The sequence below is a fragment of the Dermacentor variabilis genome, chromosome 1, assembly GCF_050947875.1.
Source record: "Dermacentor variabilis isolate Ectoservices chromosome 1, ASM5094787v1, whole genome shotgun sequence".
Taxonomy (NCBI): domain Eukaryota; kingdom Metazoa; phylum Arthropoda; class Arachnida; order Ixodida; family Ixodidae; genus Dermacentor; species Dermacentor variabilis.
The window spans coordinates 269,742,917-269,759,132 of record NC_134568.1 but is presented as its reverse complement, the minus strand read 5'-3'; the positions used below and the strand labels follow the sequence as shown (position 1 = coordinate 269,759,132).

At 44.8% G+C, this 16,216-nt stretch overlaps 1 protein-coding gene across 3 annotated transcripts in view; it reads left to right on the top strand.

The window, feature by feature from the left end:
* LOC142573560 (uncharacterized) overlaps nucleotides 1-14,988 on the top strand; it is a 30,903-nt gene extending 15,915 nt beyond the window's left edge. For all 3 annotated transcript variants that reach the window (XM_075683029.1, XM_075683028.1, XM_075683027.1), the window contains exons 2-4: nucleotides 9,026-9,093; nucleotides 11,038-11,525; nucleotides 14,196-14,988. In XM_075683029.1, the coding sequence (XP_075539144.1) occupies nucleotides 9,039-9,093; nucleotides 11,038-11,525; nucleotides 14,196-14,408 (756 nt within the window). In that variant the 5' untranslated portion in view covers nucleotides 9,026-9,038 and the 3' untranslated portion in view covers nucleotides 14,409-14,988. The remainder of the gene's footprint in view (nucleotides 1-9,025; nucleotides 9,094-11,037; nucleotides 11,526-14,195) is intronic.
* Nucleotides 14,989-16,216: the final 1,228 nt, after the last annotated feature.

Below are 16,216 nucleotides of genomic sequence, written 5' to 3'. Positions count from 1 at the left end.
TATTATATCTAATGATAAGATTAACCCTAATTTACGTAGCACGCAGAATTTCTAGAAGCCTTCTTACTAATAATTTGTATCGGCGACATAAGAAAAAATAGTGATCTAGAGATTCTGTTTCATGGCAGTGTGGACACAGAGGCGATAACGCCAGACGAGTCCTGTGTAAATATGGGTTTACAGGGGGGACACGGCAGCGTAATCTGGTGATCACTACTTCCGATTGTCTTGATGGACACCACTGAATTTTCCACGGAAATTTTAGGCGCTGAAATTCTGTGCATGTTGTTATTGTTAATAACACTTGTTGTTGGTCTAGTTGGTACGTACTTCTTACAACGAAAATGGCGCAACACACCAAGAAAGACAGGCGGAAAGGCCTGTCTTTCTTGGTGTGTTGCGTCGTTTTCCTTGTAAGATGTTGTTATTGATTCAATGACATCTCTACGAATTGAATATTTTCGATATCTAATCGCTGTTATGTGCGCCACTACTGGAAGAACCGACATTATCGGTCCACTCAGGGATGCTCGCGCTAATGAATCTGCCCAATGTAATCCACGACTGCCTGGTATCCATAATAGTTTTACAAAATTCACCTGGACATTCACCATACATCGTGTTCGTCCTCGTGACGCAGACAGCTAACAGCTACATCCGCTACTGCTGCTACGTAACTAACTCAAACAAGTTTCGTGTCATTTAGATTCCAATACTGCGTTGGATCTGCTTGTTTCTTTTTCTAATGTTCTTTGAGCGGTTTAGCCATTGTTATTATTTATTTCCTATTTCTGCAGTTGTTCTACTCCTTACTTCCTCTCTCTTCCCTTCTTTTTCTTTTCGGAAATTTGTTTGCATATTTTTTTTCTCTTTCGGCTAGTTTTCCACACGACGGCCAAGCAAGACAGAGCAAGAGGCTAAAATTTATGTGAAGCCAGATACCTCGTAACAATTAGGCGATAAAGCAAAGTATGAGCAGCGTCGCTTTCCGAGTCGTAAATGCTGATGAAAACAGACATCGATGGACTGACAAACGGATGAAGTGAAATGGAGCATTAGAAAATGCAGCAGCGCCGTGCATCTTCTCCACTCATAATGTTGCTACTGTTGCTTGAACGGTACTGTTTGTTGCGTGAACAGAGATTAGCGAAGTAGAAGTTCGTGGTGCTCTAATAACAGGAAGGCCGGGAACGCAAATGCAGCAGCAGCGTCTGGCGGGGCTTCTCAAGGTTAAGCAACGATAACGAGAGAACAGGCTATTTGGAACTATACGCGCGTACTAGGCTGCGGCGTCAATTTAGCGTGAATACTTCGTATTCCATTTGGTGACTAACATCCTGTAGAAAATGGGCAGCCAAACCAATGGCAAACAAGTTTCCCTGACACTGTTCTGCATGAGCACGGCTTGTACAAAGCGCTTGGGAACGAGTGCTGTGAGAAACGCGCTCTGCGCCACTGATCACATGTGAGTTGCGAAAGCCATTGGAAAATCCAAGGTCCCGTTAGTAGTGGGCATCAAGTTTCTAGCCTGACCGATTCGAACAAACCTGCATAATGATCGATCGGTGCACCGCTGAGTCCTGTGATTTCAGTGTGCGAAACCTGTATAGATGTCTTCTCTCCACGTCATTAGATGTCACTTTACATTCATAGTGGAAACAATGCTAACGTTGCATTTGTCGCTCGCGCCGAATCACTGCAAAGCGTGCGCCGGTAAAGTCGGTCAAGCACGCTGTTGCAAGGAAAAAAGAAGGGGAGAGAGACAAATGAGCTCACTTTGCAGGAGGCGTACGTCGGGAAGCTGCAGCTCGGTTGTAGAAGAAACTGCCGTCTAATCTCTCCCCAGCTGTAAAGGCAGCGTTGCGGTATGTCAACAGACATCATAAACACTTGGTAGCTCCGCTCCGTTGTGTGCGTACATGCTGCTGTATAGACATACAGCGGAGCTCGCAGTTGGACGCAAAGGAAACACAAGGGCACGCAGCGAAGACTGTCGCAAGCGTTTCATTGTACTATTTTGAGCAGTATGATGAAAATTAAGGCGCAAAGGCACGCATTGTAGCGCCCAACAGAAAAACACGAACACGGTGCGAGGTAAAGTGTTTCTTATGTGTCTATTAAGGGCCCAACGCTGTATGCACCGGTCAGACTCGTTCCTGTACAGCAGTTTCAGTGATTCAAACTGCACCTCCCTTCGTCGTTCTCCCGACTTGTTATCCGCTCGGTGAATGTTGGAAATGTCTTTCACGCAATCCCACGACAGTACAGGGGAACTAAAAAGAAATGCAAGCGTCCGAACTTGCGCTCTGAAAGCGCCGCAGCGCCCTGTAACTGCCTTGTTCCGAAAGGCTAGGCCCTATAGTATGGCTAGGATCTAGAGTAAGATACTGTGCACAAGCACAGCTTTTGAGTTCCCCAGTTAAAGAGCGCGGTAATGCTCTTAGAACGCACGCTCAGGCGTTCGCATTTCTTTTTAGTCCCCCAGTGCATGTATAAGAGGCACAACAGCTGAGCTAATCTTGTAATTTTATATTCCGAGTTGCCTGCCAACAGAACATTGCAAGGTTTAATAGGCCCGTCCTTTATTAAAGAAAATGCACAAGCCTTTTCTGAAACGAGGCACGAAACAACCTCCATTCATTTGAGAACGTCACTTACTTTGAAATAATTGACTGTTTATTGCGTTGTGCGTTACATTGACGCCGCCAGAAATAAATCGGTGTTTGCCCAGACAAACATCGCCGGTGATTTCCAATGAATGAAATATGTGAACTTCTGCATTGATGTCTCATGTGCTTCAAGTTCCCTTTCAACACTGCTTCCTTTAGTTCGCGAATGAAATCGAGTGACCTTTATAGGGAAATGCCAAGAGTAGCATCATGGCTATGTTTATCTAGCGACATCAATCGGTGTTTAAAGAAGGATCGTTTCGTGCGCGTGTTACTGCAGCGTGACTAGCAGAGTCTGATTTAGCAAGAGCCATAGAACGCGCGTAAATGAACGTGACCCAGAGGGCGAATTCAGAAAGTTTTTCCTTCGTATAAATAATACTAGTCATTGGTCAGCCGCTCTCATATATGATCGTGCATGCCTCGGGCCAGCAAGCCACAGCCAGGAATGCGAGTTAGAAGTGCTGAGCGTTGCGGTGAGAGCTCAAGAGTGAAACTTGCTCTTCATCCGGAATCCACAAGTTTTCTACCCGCAATGTAACAAAATATATCGCACTATGGCAAACTGCTCCACACCAACATCAAGTTGTTACTTCCTTTTCTATCATCGGCGACTACAAACTTATTAATCTAACCTAAACGACCAATGATCTGAGCTGTAATTTCGCTAACAGGGAATGAATAATTAGTCACGGGTCGTGTCTCACCATACATAGCTTTGCGTTGCAGCTTTCTTGCACCGCGTCTATACTGCTGGCTGAAGGGCTCTTCGATTCTTTCTCTTCTGTGCGGTTTCGATGAAAGAACCTTTCCCTTCAGTAGTAAACGCCACGCACGGACAAAACGCGAGTAGGCACGAAACCAATATTGCCATGACAACGGGTCACCGAAAACGACACGCCTCCTTGCGTGAGACTTAAGACACGCCGTCAGGCAAACAGAGGTCACCGGCGTCGCACAACAGAATCTTACGTGGACTAACCTTGTATTTTGCCTCTAAGTTTACCGGATGTTGACAATTATTCTCTATCGGTGTCGTCGCCGTCAGAAGAAAGGCGTGCGCACATCGGATCATTGTTAGTGACGTGAGTTTTTATCGCCTATATATCTAGTAGAAAGCGGCCCTTGAATAAGATTCGTGCTTGTTTATCGATAACAATCACTGCGGAACGGCAAAGAAAGCTACGTAGTTTGTTATGAATAACCAATTCTGGCACGAGGAAAGATGGCTTCATCGCAATAATAGAAGTTTTAGAGTTGGTGAATGTGTCGCTGTACGTTTTAGGGAACATAATTTTGGGAACTGAGTTTGCTGTGATTTGTTTCTGACAGTTGTTTCTGACAGTCGCCCACTTGCCACGACGAAGTTCTCTTCGCAACTTTGATGTGTTAATATTCTGCAATATCCAGCAAGTGCTGTGGATTATGCAAAAAGGAAGCCAACGTCAACAGTTGTACATGAGTATCGATGTTTTCAGACCACATGGCGCATCCATCCTTGAAGGCATACACTGTACACTTGCATTCAGATGGAGTAACGGCTACGTTGGCATGGGCAGTAGCCAAGGTTCAACCTTTATCGCCGTTATCAACAGAAGCTTATGTAATTTGCAATCGGTAAACAAAACTGCAACAACTTTATTTTCCGGCATAACCGGTTACGACGTCCAAGTTTTTCGCCGATATTTGTTATGGGTCGTTTTTGGCAACGGATTTGTTCAAGAGCGCGTGTGTGTGTTTCCATCGCCAGATGTGCGGTGCATCGCATAAGCGAAAACTTGTCCAGAGCGTAAATTGGATGCACCTAGACCTCTGCGAAAATGGGAGCTTCTGAGAGCACATTTTCAGTGTATGCGCTCCGAGCAATGCTAAAGACCTTGCACGCGACATCGCGGGATGCACACATCTTCAATAAATTTGTTGAAAGCATGCAGAGCTACTCTTGCATTCTTATACCAACTGCGCAAGTGCAACTACGCGGTATTACGTGATGAGTAGTGACCACGTTATTACGTGATTACGTGATCGAAGTAGTGAGTAAGAAGGCATCTTATAATTTTGCCAAAGCAACGCCTTAGCTCAGACGTTTTGCTGTCGCCGTATGCGCACAGCGCTTCCTGTAGCTAACTTCAGTGTATTTTCAGGACGCTCCAGTTCAAAGCAGCATTACTCATGCCGTGCAAATCGGGTCGACGTATCGCCACCTCAGACATTCGACATGAAATAGAGCCGACCGCTCCTAGCCCGTATTCAACGGAGCGGCGTGGCCTCACGGGGAGCTTCCGGAGATAAGCGCCTGACCCGTGCGTCCTGTGCATTCATAAACAGCGTGTCGCATTTGCAGCCTGCCCATACAAAAGGAAGGCAGAGTATACGTATATGTACGAAGCGTTCGTGCGGAAACAGGCTTTAAGAACAAACGTTTGTTCCATGCGAGACGGGCGCGCATTTGACCTTGGTGGTGCCGAAAAGTCGTTCGCAAGCGTTGCTCATTAGTCCGCTCACGGGAAGCGGGTCGCCCCCAAGCGATAAGCCGCAGAAATTTTCGTATCGGGTTGCTCTCACGTGGAATATCTCAGCCTTGTCGCTTCAGCGAGCTAACTTTTTAGTCAAAGCTACAACAGGGTACTGATGCTGGTTGGTTAGTTCTCTAGCTCGAGAATCTTGGGATCAACTGAAAGCTGTCATTGAATTCCTCCAGACGGACAAACTACAGTGCACACCAGCGAAACTGTTGCTGTAAATTTCTTGTTATTAAGGTCTCTTTTCCTCCTACCTTTCTTCGAATACTCGCAGTGTGAAGTGAATAGCGGCAAGGGTTCAAAGCCGTCGTGTATAATCAAGTATGCAGCGCGGTTCGTGAATTGTTCTTCACTAGTTGCGCATGCGGTGTTGCTAATGCGTCGTCGTTCGTGCAGAGTTCATTGGCGCCACATTGATAATTATTAAAGAACAACGCCTACTCACTCCGCACGTCTTGATCAGCAATCTGGCCTCACGAAATAATACACGTGGATGCAAGCCTATCTGTTAAAGTTGTAAACTGTTAAAAAATACAGCGATCAACTGCCCAGAAAGATATATGATGCGCACGCCATTCGCAAAAGAGACGAAGCTCACGTAAGTTCTACCAAAGGAGAAATTTCCTTGAATAAACAACTAACGTTAACTGTCCTTGGCAATAGCTTGCTGCGCTTGTTGCTTTGATTCTGGTTCACGATTGCGTGTTTTAATTTCATTTCATTTCATTTATTATACCCTCAAGGCCTCTCAAGGCTTTACAGAGGGGAGTGGGTTACAGGTAATATCAGCAATTACACACACAAAAAATACAACATACAACATACATACACTTTGACAAATAATTCGGTAGTGATATAATGAGTAGGGGGAAAAGAAGCTATTACAAAAACTACAAGGTATACAGGTACATGAAACCACATTCTAGTAAGTAATGTTGTCTAAGGTATCACGAAATAAAGAATTATTGCTGATGGATACAATGTTTGCGGGAAGGCGGTTGCACTCTAGTGACGTCCGACGTACGAATGACTGGGAAAATGTATTTGTGCTGCAAGAAGGAACGTGCACCTTTTAAGAATAATCGATGTGACGAGATACGTAGTGTGGAGTATGAATGAATTCGTCATGCAGTGTTGTATGGTGAAATATTTTTGTGAAATAATGATAAACGGAAAACTTTACGCGGAGCTCACAAGATGGAAGAGAAAGGCTAGTTTTCATGGCTGTTACGCTGGCAGTTCTGTTATAATTCGAAAGAATAAAGCCAGCAGCGTTTTTCTGAACTAATTATAATGTGTGAAGTTTATGTTATTACGGTCCCAGACTGCTGTAGCATATTCTAACTTCGGGCGTATTTGTGTGTTATAAAGCAACAATTTCAAAGAGTCTGGAGTCTTAAAAAAGTTTCGCCTTAAGTAACCAAAAGTAGGGTTAGCACTGATCCCTACATGATTCATGTGGGTTGCCCAGGTAAGGCTGAATGTGATTTGAATTCCTAAGTACTTCTAAGAGCTTACTTGTTCATCAGCTATAACGCAGTAATGCCATTAATTGTTAGCCAGCGCCAATTATCTGTTTCTCAATGTTCTTTCATCGCGTCTCGTACGTTTATGTATACCCCAAGTACTGCAGAACTGCTTCAAAGATTTTTGATGCTTTCTCGACGCTTGTAACCTAAACTGCCATATTAATGTATTTCCAAACTGGCACAGCACAACAAAGAAAGGAAGAAACAGCCGAGGCGGCCAAGGGAAGAAAAGGAGCGCCGACTTGCAACTGGTTTTATTAGCAAATGGCACGGATTATATAGCCACAAGAAAGCATAAGATAATATCGTCGAAACACGTCACAACACGTCGCATCGAGAGAGAACCGCACCATCGTTAGTCCCAGAAAACGTGCACGAATAATTTGCACGTGGTCTGTGACTAATGATGGTGCGGTCCTGGTGCGAGTTGATGGTGCGATTTCGTTTGAAATACCAACTCGCATAATCCTCAACACTAGCATATTAAGGTAAATACAAACTCCTATTGATTGAGAGGTTTTAATGTCCCAAAAGCAACACCTGGACTCTGAGTCACGTCGTGTAGTGGAGAACATCCGTTTAAATTTGCCCCCACCAGTGGTTCTTTAGCACTTACACAATTCACAGTACACAAACACCTTTACAGCATCCCATTTACATCGGCAATTCTCTTGCGGGGCATGCGTCTGGTCACAAATTTTCCAAGACATTCACTTTATAACAGCACAAATCGCAGAGGGACAGCAGACCGTAGTTAGCAATATTGATAATGCATAATGCACAATAAAGTCGTGGGACCATGAGCTGCGTGAAAAAAATAGAGCAAAGATTGCCTCGTAGGTGCTTCGTATAAGTACACTTTATCTGTGAATAAATTTTGGTAGCCACAATGTGTCATTTGGGGAAGTCTAAAGCATTATTTGCGTTCACGATGCATTGAAGTGTTGCTTCCAAAATTCTGGGGTTGAACAGTTCAGAGCACGGTGACCGGCTGGTTCAAGCAGCCTAGCACATGCTCATAAATGGTACCGTTGATGAAGCCAAAAAAAAAAAATGCTGAAGGATGTGTTTACAGAAACTGAGCATCAGCTTTTGGCTCGTGCGGCTGCAGCAGTGCCTCGCGAAGGTCGGCTGACGCGAAGCGAAAGGCGGCGAAGATCACAGCGTGCGCTATGTTGCAAACACTTGCACATGGCGCGCGTTTGACGATCGGTTAGCACTGAAATTCCTTCCCGCCTCCAACGCTTGTGTGTGGCGCGGCCAGGCATTTCGGAACGTGGTTCTGCACTTTCGGGCCTTCGGACTCATTTACTTTATATCTGTGTTATATCTGTTTATATCTGTAAAGGTGTCCCACATTTATTCTCAATAGCGGTACTCGACCGTCGCCTGTAGTGCTCATAAAACGTTGGTGATGTAATGTGATGTGATTAACTCGTGTTTATCTAAACCACACAGTACAGATTGAGGTGGCTCTTTGGCTAAAGGCGACACTGCCTGCCACCTGAGTGGGCCCTTGGAGCCGCCATGCACGCAATACAACAGTTTCGGTTTGCCAACACTGTTGAGCACAAAATACAAGCGTAGCAGAAAAAAAGAAAAGGAAAAGGACTACAGAAAGTCCATACACAGCACATATATTACAATGCAAAGTCAGCACCACCAAATACAGTATATTACGTCCTATACTTTATAAACAAAGGGGCGTGGAATGCATATAGTAGTTATACATAAGTTACAATAATCAATAGAGAATTTTCAAAAAAAGTTTATTTATTAATAAAAAATGGCAGTTTCTACCGTTTTCTTAAAAAAATAAATAAATAAGGATGTCTGTTTTTCTATTTAATATATAATAGCACAATAGTTATTTAGGAAATTTGGAATTTGCCATTGAAGTATTTGTTCGCCATACACAGTTCTATTTATCAATGTGTTCTGGAATTTCTTCCTCTCGTTTCTCCCTTCTTTCTCTCTCCTATACAAGCGAGTGGGCGTGGTTTCCGTTTCAGGAGACAATGGCCAGCCTGCTTCCCTTTCTCTCTGTGGGATGTTTATACGTCGGCATAATAATAATAATAATAATAATAATAATAATAATAATAATAATAATAATAATAATAATAATAATAATAATAATAATAATACAAAGAAACGAATCCATCGCTGTTTATTTTAAGTGTATGGTACTGCGAAACCACGCTCCTTGGCCAGAAATGATTCGTTACTGCCTTCCCTCCCTTTCTTTCATTTTTTCCCACTAGCGAGCCGATGCCTAAAAAAGTGGTGCCTCTTTCTATTCCAGATTCCATATAACGATGATACTACGATTGATTCTTCTGAGCTGGCTAGTAGCCGGCGGTCTCTGCCAAGGTAATCCATCGTTTTTCAGCCTTCAAGGCCATTTTTACATTTCCTGCTTTGGCTTACTGTCCACAAACGAGTAGGAAAAGGGCCAGTGATGATAACAAGTGGCTTATCATAAACTCAGTGCCCTCCTCAACCCTCGTACCAACTCGAACGTTAACATACTTGTAAAATAAGATTAGGCATTCATAAAACAATGACTTAGAGAACAATAGGGAGCTTTTGGAACATCACACCCAAGCGTCCTTGCACGCACAAAGCCCCGCGCCCTGCTTGCGCTCTTTTGCGCTCCATTTGCGTTAGTTTGTACTCAGGGTGGTTTGTCTCCACTTACCTTGGGTGCGCCGCCGTTTACACAAGGGCAAACGCTCGTGTCGCCTGTGTTATAAGTGATGTAATTTCTTGTGACTTTTAAGAAAGAACAGAGTCATTCTTAACCTCTGCGAAAGCGTACATATCTGTAATTTCCAGCTTTTACGACTACAAGCTTTGTCTCTAGACAGCAAGAATCAACTATGACACCTTCAATATTTAAAAAAACAAAATTCGACAGCAGCGTATGCTATAGTTGGCATGAAATGAAACACGGCTTTCACGAGCAGCTTACGTCCATGAATAAGGGACATGAACACCCAGCGCCCCTGCAGGCCACGAGCTGGAAACAGGGCAGTCTTTATTTTGAGACAGAGCCAGTTTTCGCAAATAACTGAACACGGAGGCTAGAAACTAGAAATGTCTAGAGGAAATAGTATACCCGCCGTTCCAAATTGCAGGCGAAATTTCAAGAATGGGAGTCTATAGAAACCGTCCAAATTTGGAGCCATTTTTGTGTGCAAAAAACGATTTGCGAAGAATCTATACGGTGTCCATTATAGAATGTATCGTTTCTCATTTTTCTTTAAGCGAAGTTCAAAGGCTCCGCTTACAGCTATAGCTCCTTGCAGCGCGTCTCCAAACGACTAAACGGTACTAAAGTATGAATCCGAGCTAGTTCATAAAGCAACATCTTTGAACGGAACAGCGCAAAAGACGGGACAGGCGAGTGGCAAACACACACAAAGCACTGACTGCCAACTCGATTGTGCCTGGGCGGAGTTAGTGACCGTAAACTCGCTGATCGGCTGAACGCGAGTTTGTTGGTTCGATACATGCGCAAGATGCATGTTTTTTTTTCTCCGCTCAATCTGGTTCATTCAATTATTGACTACACATGGTTTCTCTACGTCACTGTTTAAGTCGTCGCGGGAAGTTCCAATATTGCGACTCACAGTGTGTCACGTGGAGGTGCAGCAGCCATAGAGAGTGGAACAAAATTGTGTTGTGAGCGTATACAGGAGAGTGTCCCAAAGCCTGCGAATTTCGAGTAAAGTTTCTGCAAACATGACATGCACACCGTTCCTGGTTGCGACTTGCTGTTTTCCGATTCCATTCGCATTAGCGTTACAAAGACGTACATTCGGCAATCCATCGCAAAACTAAAGACAAGAAAACTTCAACGAGTTCTATGATATATTTGCTGGTGTTGAAATCTCATGTGCAGAAGTGGATCTACCGAGTGTTATTCCTTACGGAGAAGCCGTCTAACGCACCAGTCCTAAATACACTACATAGAGCATAGAGTCCAAAAGTGCTGCTGCGTGGTGGTTGGGAGCAGTAAAATGATTAAGCGAGAGAATGAGCGTGGTGCTTCGGGGAGCCCCAGGCAGGCTGTCGAGTCTGTATGGCTGTTCTTGTAGCTGACAAACCCTTGACAAATCGCACGCTACTGTGCGCGCCACACTCTTTCGTTCACGTTTTCCCTCTAACTGTCCTGCATATGAAAATCAAGGCAGGAGTCTGCAGACTGTAAATGAAGCTTCCCCAAAGTGAGGCAAAGGGCTGAACAGCTCAGCTCAGTTAGGTTGTTCGGCTGCTGCGCCCCCTGAAACGGCTCGATTCTTCCTTCGCCAGATGAGTCGACCACCCCGACGACCCTGGCGGACGACCTGCCGTCGGCGTCCACAGCAGCGGGCGACACGGCGCCCGCGCCGGCCACCACGGCGAAGCCCAGCGACGACAGCGAGGACGACATCAACGATGCCAACGACTTTGTGGATCAGATACTGGAGGAGGTGCAGACGAGCGAGACCATCCAGTCCAAGATATCGCCGGCGTCGCTGGGCACGCTGCAGTACAACGGCTTCGTGCTGTCCAACGCGCTTCTCTACGGCGTGAACTCGGTGTACCGCAGCGACAACTGCACTTTCCGCTTCGGCGACTCCTCGTTTGACGTGCTCGTGCACCTTGGCGCGCGGGACCTGGTACTCGAGTCCGACTGGAAGAGGACCTGGCTCTTCATACCGTTCGGCGGCAAGCTGGGCGCCAAAGTAGAGGACGTCAGCATCTCCATGGACATCAATGTCGACAACAACGGCACACCCTCGCTCCGCAAGCTTAAGGTATGTCTGCAACGCGCATAATTTCTCGAAGTAGTTTAATAATAATAATAATAATAATAATAATAATAATAATAATAATAATAATAATAATAATAATAATAATAATAATAATAATAATAATAATAATAATAATAATAATAATTATTATTATTATTATTATTATTATTATTATTATTATTAATTTACCGTGCTCAGAAACAACCATGAGGTCTGAGTGCTGGCGCACGAATACATAAAAAAAAGAAGCAACAGGAGAATATAAGTAAAAAAAAAGAAACAATGAAAGAACAATCTTGAAAAGAAGAGCGTACACACAGCAAGGCGCAAGGTGAATACAAAGGAAGAACAAGGAGAAGGGCAGCTGAACAATATGCAAAACTATGACATAACGCAAAGCTCGGAAAATAAAGCAGTGCATGAGTTATGAAAAATATTAAGACCAAGAAAATAAGAGTTATATCGACTCCATTCCGTGGACGGTTGAGTGCTGGTGATGACAGGAAGGAACATGGAAAGGTCTATGTTCTCTGGTGATCTTGCGCGGAATACGAAACATGATGCAACTGAGGAGTTCCGAGCAGGTGAGTATACCGTGAAGGATGAAGAAAACGAGTAACAGCGCTGGACAACGGGACTGAGACAGACGAATCGCTTCGTCTGTCTCAGTCGCATCCCGTTCAGCGCTGTTACTCGTTTTTTTCAGACGTCTACCAATCAGGCCAAATTAGCACGTTATTACCGTGAAGGAGTTTGAAAAGAAACAAGAGGTCAGCGCGATTACGTCGGCAGCGAAATAAGGGTAATGAAAATAATCCAACAGTGCTAGAATAAAGTCCAGTATCCGTGTTAGCAAAGCGGTGATGAGATATGCTTAGAAGCTTTTTCTGTACCCGAATCTATAATGTCATTGTTGGATCTAGAAATGCCATTCCAGACGACCGACGAGTATTCGATTTGAGGAATAGAGATTATTGTGTACAACTTGGGGAATGGTGCAGGAGAATTGAATTCTCTCTACAGTCTGCAAACAGAGACAAGAGAGCGCATACCCCGCATTGCTACGCGTTTAGTGTGAGCTGAAAAGTGCAAGGTTGTATCGAAAAGTACACCGAGATCATTGATCTCATAGACCTTACACAATGGCACAGAATCTACAGAATAAGAAAAAGAAACGTTTGTTGTTTTGCATATGAAAGCCACGACTTTGGTCATAGCAGCATTCAAGGTGGGGTTATTATCTTTACACCATTTAGAAAAAGAAAAGAGGCCAGACTGCAGGATGCGACTGTCATCAACAGTATGAATTTCCTTAAAAACCTTGATGTCGCCAGCGCATAGAAGGAATGAAGAATTCCGAATAGCGGAAAGAACGTCACTAATAAACATTGAAAAAAAGGAGTGGTCCTAGTACTGATCCTTGAGGGACGCTGCTGGTTGCCATGTAAAAAGAAAACGTTTGGCCATTGCCGTTAACATAACATGATTTTTCGAGCAGATAACTGCGCAAGAGATTGACAATTGACGAGTCAACACCAAAGTGCGTAATCTTGATCAGAAGCAGTGAGTGGCTGACTACATCAAAAGCTTTGCTGAGGTCACAGTAAATGGCTTTAACTTGCCCCCTTTGAAGTACCGGCGCGGAGGTCTGTGTAATGAAACTTGCGTGATTTGTGATGGTGTAGCGGCCGGTGAGACATTCATGCTGATTGGGAATCAATGAGTTTTTCACAGTAAACGACAATATGTTGTGAAGAGCAGTTCAATAATCTTAGACATGGCACAGAGAAGAGAAATCGGGCGATATATAAAACGAGATGTCGTTTTTACATTCAGACTTAAATACAGGAAAAACACCATCAGTTTTCTACATGTGATCGAAAGTGGGAGCATTCAAAGAGATATTAAATATAGATGTCAATACTGGGGCGAATATAGTGCCGTAAGCTATTAGAACGGCGGAGGGGTTGCCACCAGGCCGCCCACAGGATAGGGAAGGTTTCAAACGCTTAAGGCATTCGCTGATGAGCTTTTCATCAAACAGCACAGCACTAGATGTAGGAACCGTCGTGTGCTGCTGACTGACACTAGCTTTGAAACCTGAAGCTTTATATAATGATGAGCAGTGGGCAGCAGAATAATCCGCGACTGCTCGGACTTCTACTCCTCTAGAGTCAAGCAGGCGAAAACACTCTCCACGTATATTAGAGCGCTTACGGATGTACCTCCAAAATTCCGCCGGCCGGTCAGAGGCGACCTTTTCCAAGAATGCAATTAATGATTCGCGATCCTGCTTTTAGAGGCGTTTGCAGAGAGCCCGAAAAAGACAAAAGGCACTGTGAGAATTTCCTTGAGTTATGTTTTTAGAAAACTCGGCGTGATTTCTTCCTCTCTTTCTCTCAACATATATTGCTGTTAGGGTATTTCCTGTGAATATTATTGCCGGACTAGTTTACCGGCTCCTTACTGGGAAATCCCCCCGCACAACGTGATTTCCCATCGTACAAAGACATCTTCTGCCAAACGTGGCCCAACTAGCTTTATCGACGCGCCTTAAAAGGTCTGCTTTCGAGTCGTACACGGCCGGAATTGTTGAATCGGCCACCGTGAACGTGTCGAGCTTGCACGTGCACCGAGCCCGGATGTCAATGACGCGAGCGCGTGTTCGCGCAGGTGGCTCGACTGAGCGACATCCGCATCACCCGGGCAACGGGCGCGAGCGTCCTGTTCAACTGGGCTCTGCGCAGCGTCCTCAACTGGGCCGTCAACGCCAACAAAGGCCGCATCATCCAGCTGCTGGAGACCGACGGAGCGATGGCCATCAACGAGGCCATGAAGGACCTGGGCACCAAGCTCACCTCGCTCAATGAGTTCCGCAAGCGCTAGGTCGTGCGCGGCCACGGGAACGAGCGGGGGCGCTGAAGGTCACGGTGCGCGCAGTCGCCGCAGAACGGACCGATGTGTGTACGCGCCGGCATCGCGATGCGCCGAAAAAAAAGAAACGTGCGGGGCAAGGCACAATAAGCAACGGCGCTCCTCATGCCTGCGCTCCCTTATGAAGCCGAGCTAATACTATAGCAAGTTCAGGGTCTTTTATATCCGCGCGCACCTTACTGTGCCGTTATAGTAAACTTTAGCTGGGCATTACAAATGTGTTTGTGCGCGCTCCTGCGCCAACCATTCATTTCGTCAGCAACAACTACACGCGCTTTGTGAGAGTGTTCGATGGTTTTACGATATTTGCAAGAAATCATGTTATAAGATACTGCGCTTCAGCCAATACAGCGAATATCAGTTTATTAAAGGAACGCAAAGTGCAGCCAGAAGTAAACGTACGAGTTGAAGCGGCAAGCGAACTGCACCGCCGCGCCGTTATAGATGACGCTGCGCTGCAAATCTGTCGCTGCTCTGTAGCATGTGGACTTTTGCTCTTGTGATAGTAATATATGTATATATATATATATATATATATATATATATATATATATATATATATATATATATATATATATATATATATATATATATATATATATATATATATATATATATATGTATATTCAAGCAAGTCATCATAAGGTTTGCGAACGCTTGATCAGGCTCGGACTAGCTTAACGCGAAACAAAGAGCCAAGAGTCGCAAGTCCCGCATCGTGGTGTGCACACTTACGCGCCGCACGAACTTGTGGGTGACGTATGCGGTGTATTTTAGCACAACCGAACGCAGGAAATGGCGATTCGCGCAGTGCCCGTTCCACTGCATGACGAATGCTAAAGTTCATTGACCGAATCACTGTGAAAGAGCTTCCATAGGCTGTATTTGTTGCTGTGCGTAACCAATTCAATCGGCAGCAGTGTGGGCCAACAGTTCGAAGCACACGATTGTAGGATATACGACAGCGCTGCACTATATACCGTCGCGTTTCTCTCTTTTTGAAAGCGCGATAACTGTGATAATACACAGCTGCGATTCGCGGTTATTTGTATTTAATGTAATTATATTTTCCATGGAGTCGCACGCTTAAAATATTTACGCAGCTTTACGCTCAAGTCGCAACGTATTCCATCGCATGATTCACCTGCCTTCACGCGAACTAGCTGCACGGTGAAACTGGTCAATCACGGTTTCCACGGCGTGGGAACTTTAGTTGGAGCTTCACTATACACAAGCGCTTGATGTCACCCGGTGATGTTCTAGTACTGTAATAAATGTCACATGTGTTCCGAACGTTGAGCTTCTCTTACACTTTTTTCTGCATTGAGGGTAGCCACGTGCCTCTGAAGTGACTAAGCGGCCCGGACACTCATCTAGTCTCACGGCTTCTGTGCCTCGCCGCAGCGGTGGTGTATTTCTGTAACGGGGGCTTATGGGCTGATGCTCTCATTGTCCAAAACACGCCAGAAAGATTTTTTTTTCTGTGAAATATCTGTCTGGGCCCATCATTGCAACTTCTTTCATTATACGTGCACCTTCTCTTTCCTGCCTCTGAACGCACTAGCACACCGGGCACGAAATTTCCGTGTTGGTATGTAACCCGCCCAGCCCAGCCAACCCTCACTCCCCAATTTTCGAAAAAAGAAAAAGACTTTTTGAACGAAAACAAATCACAAACGTACCTGATACAAAACAAAAACTGAGCTCACTGTCTGCGTCTGAAGGTGTTCTTTTTGACAAAACAGGGTACAGCGAGCCCA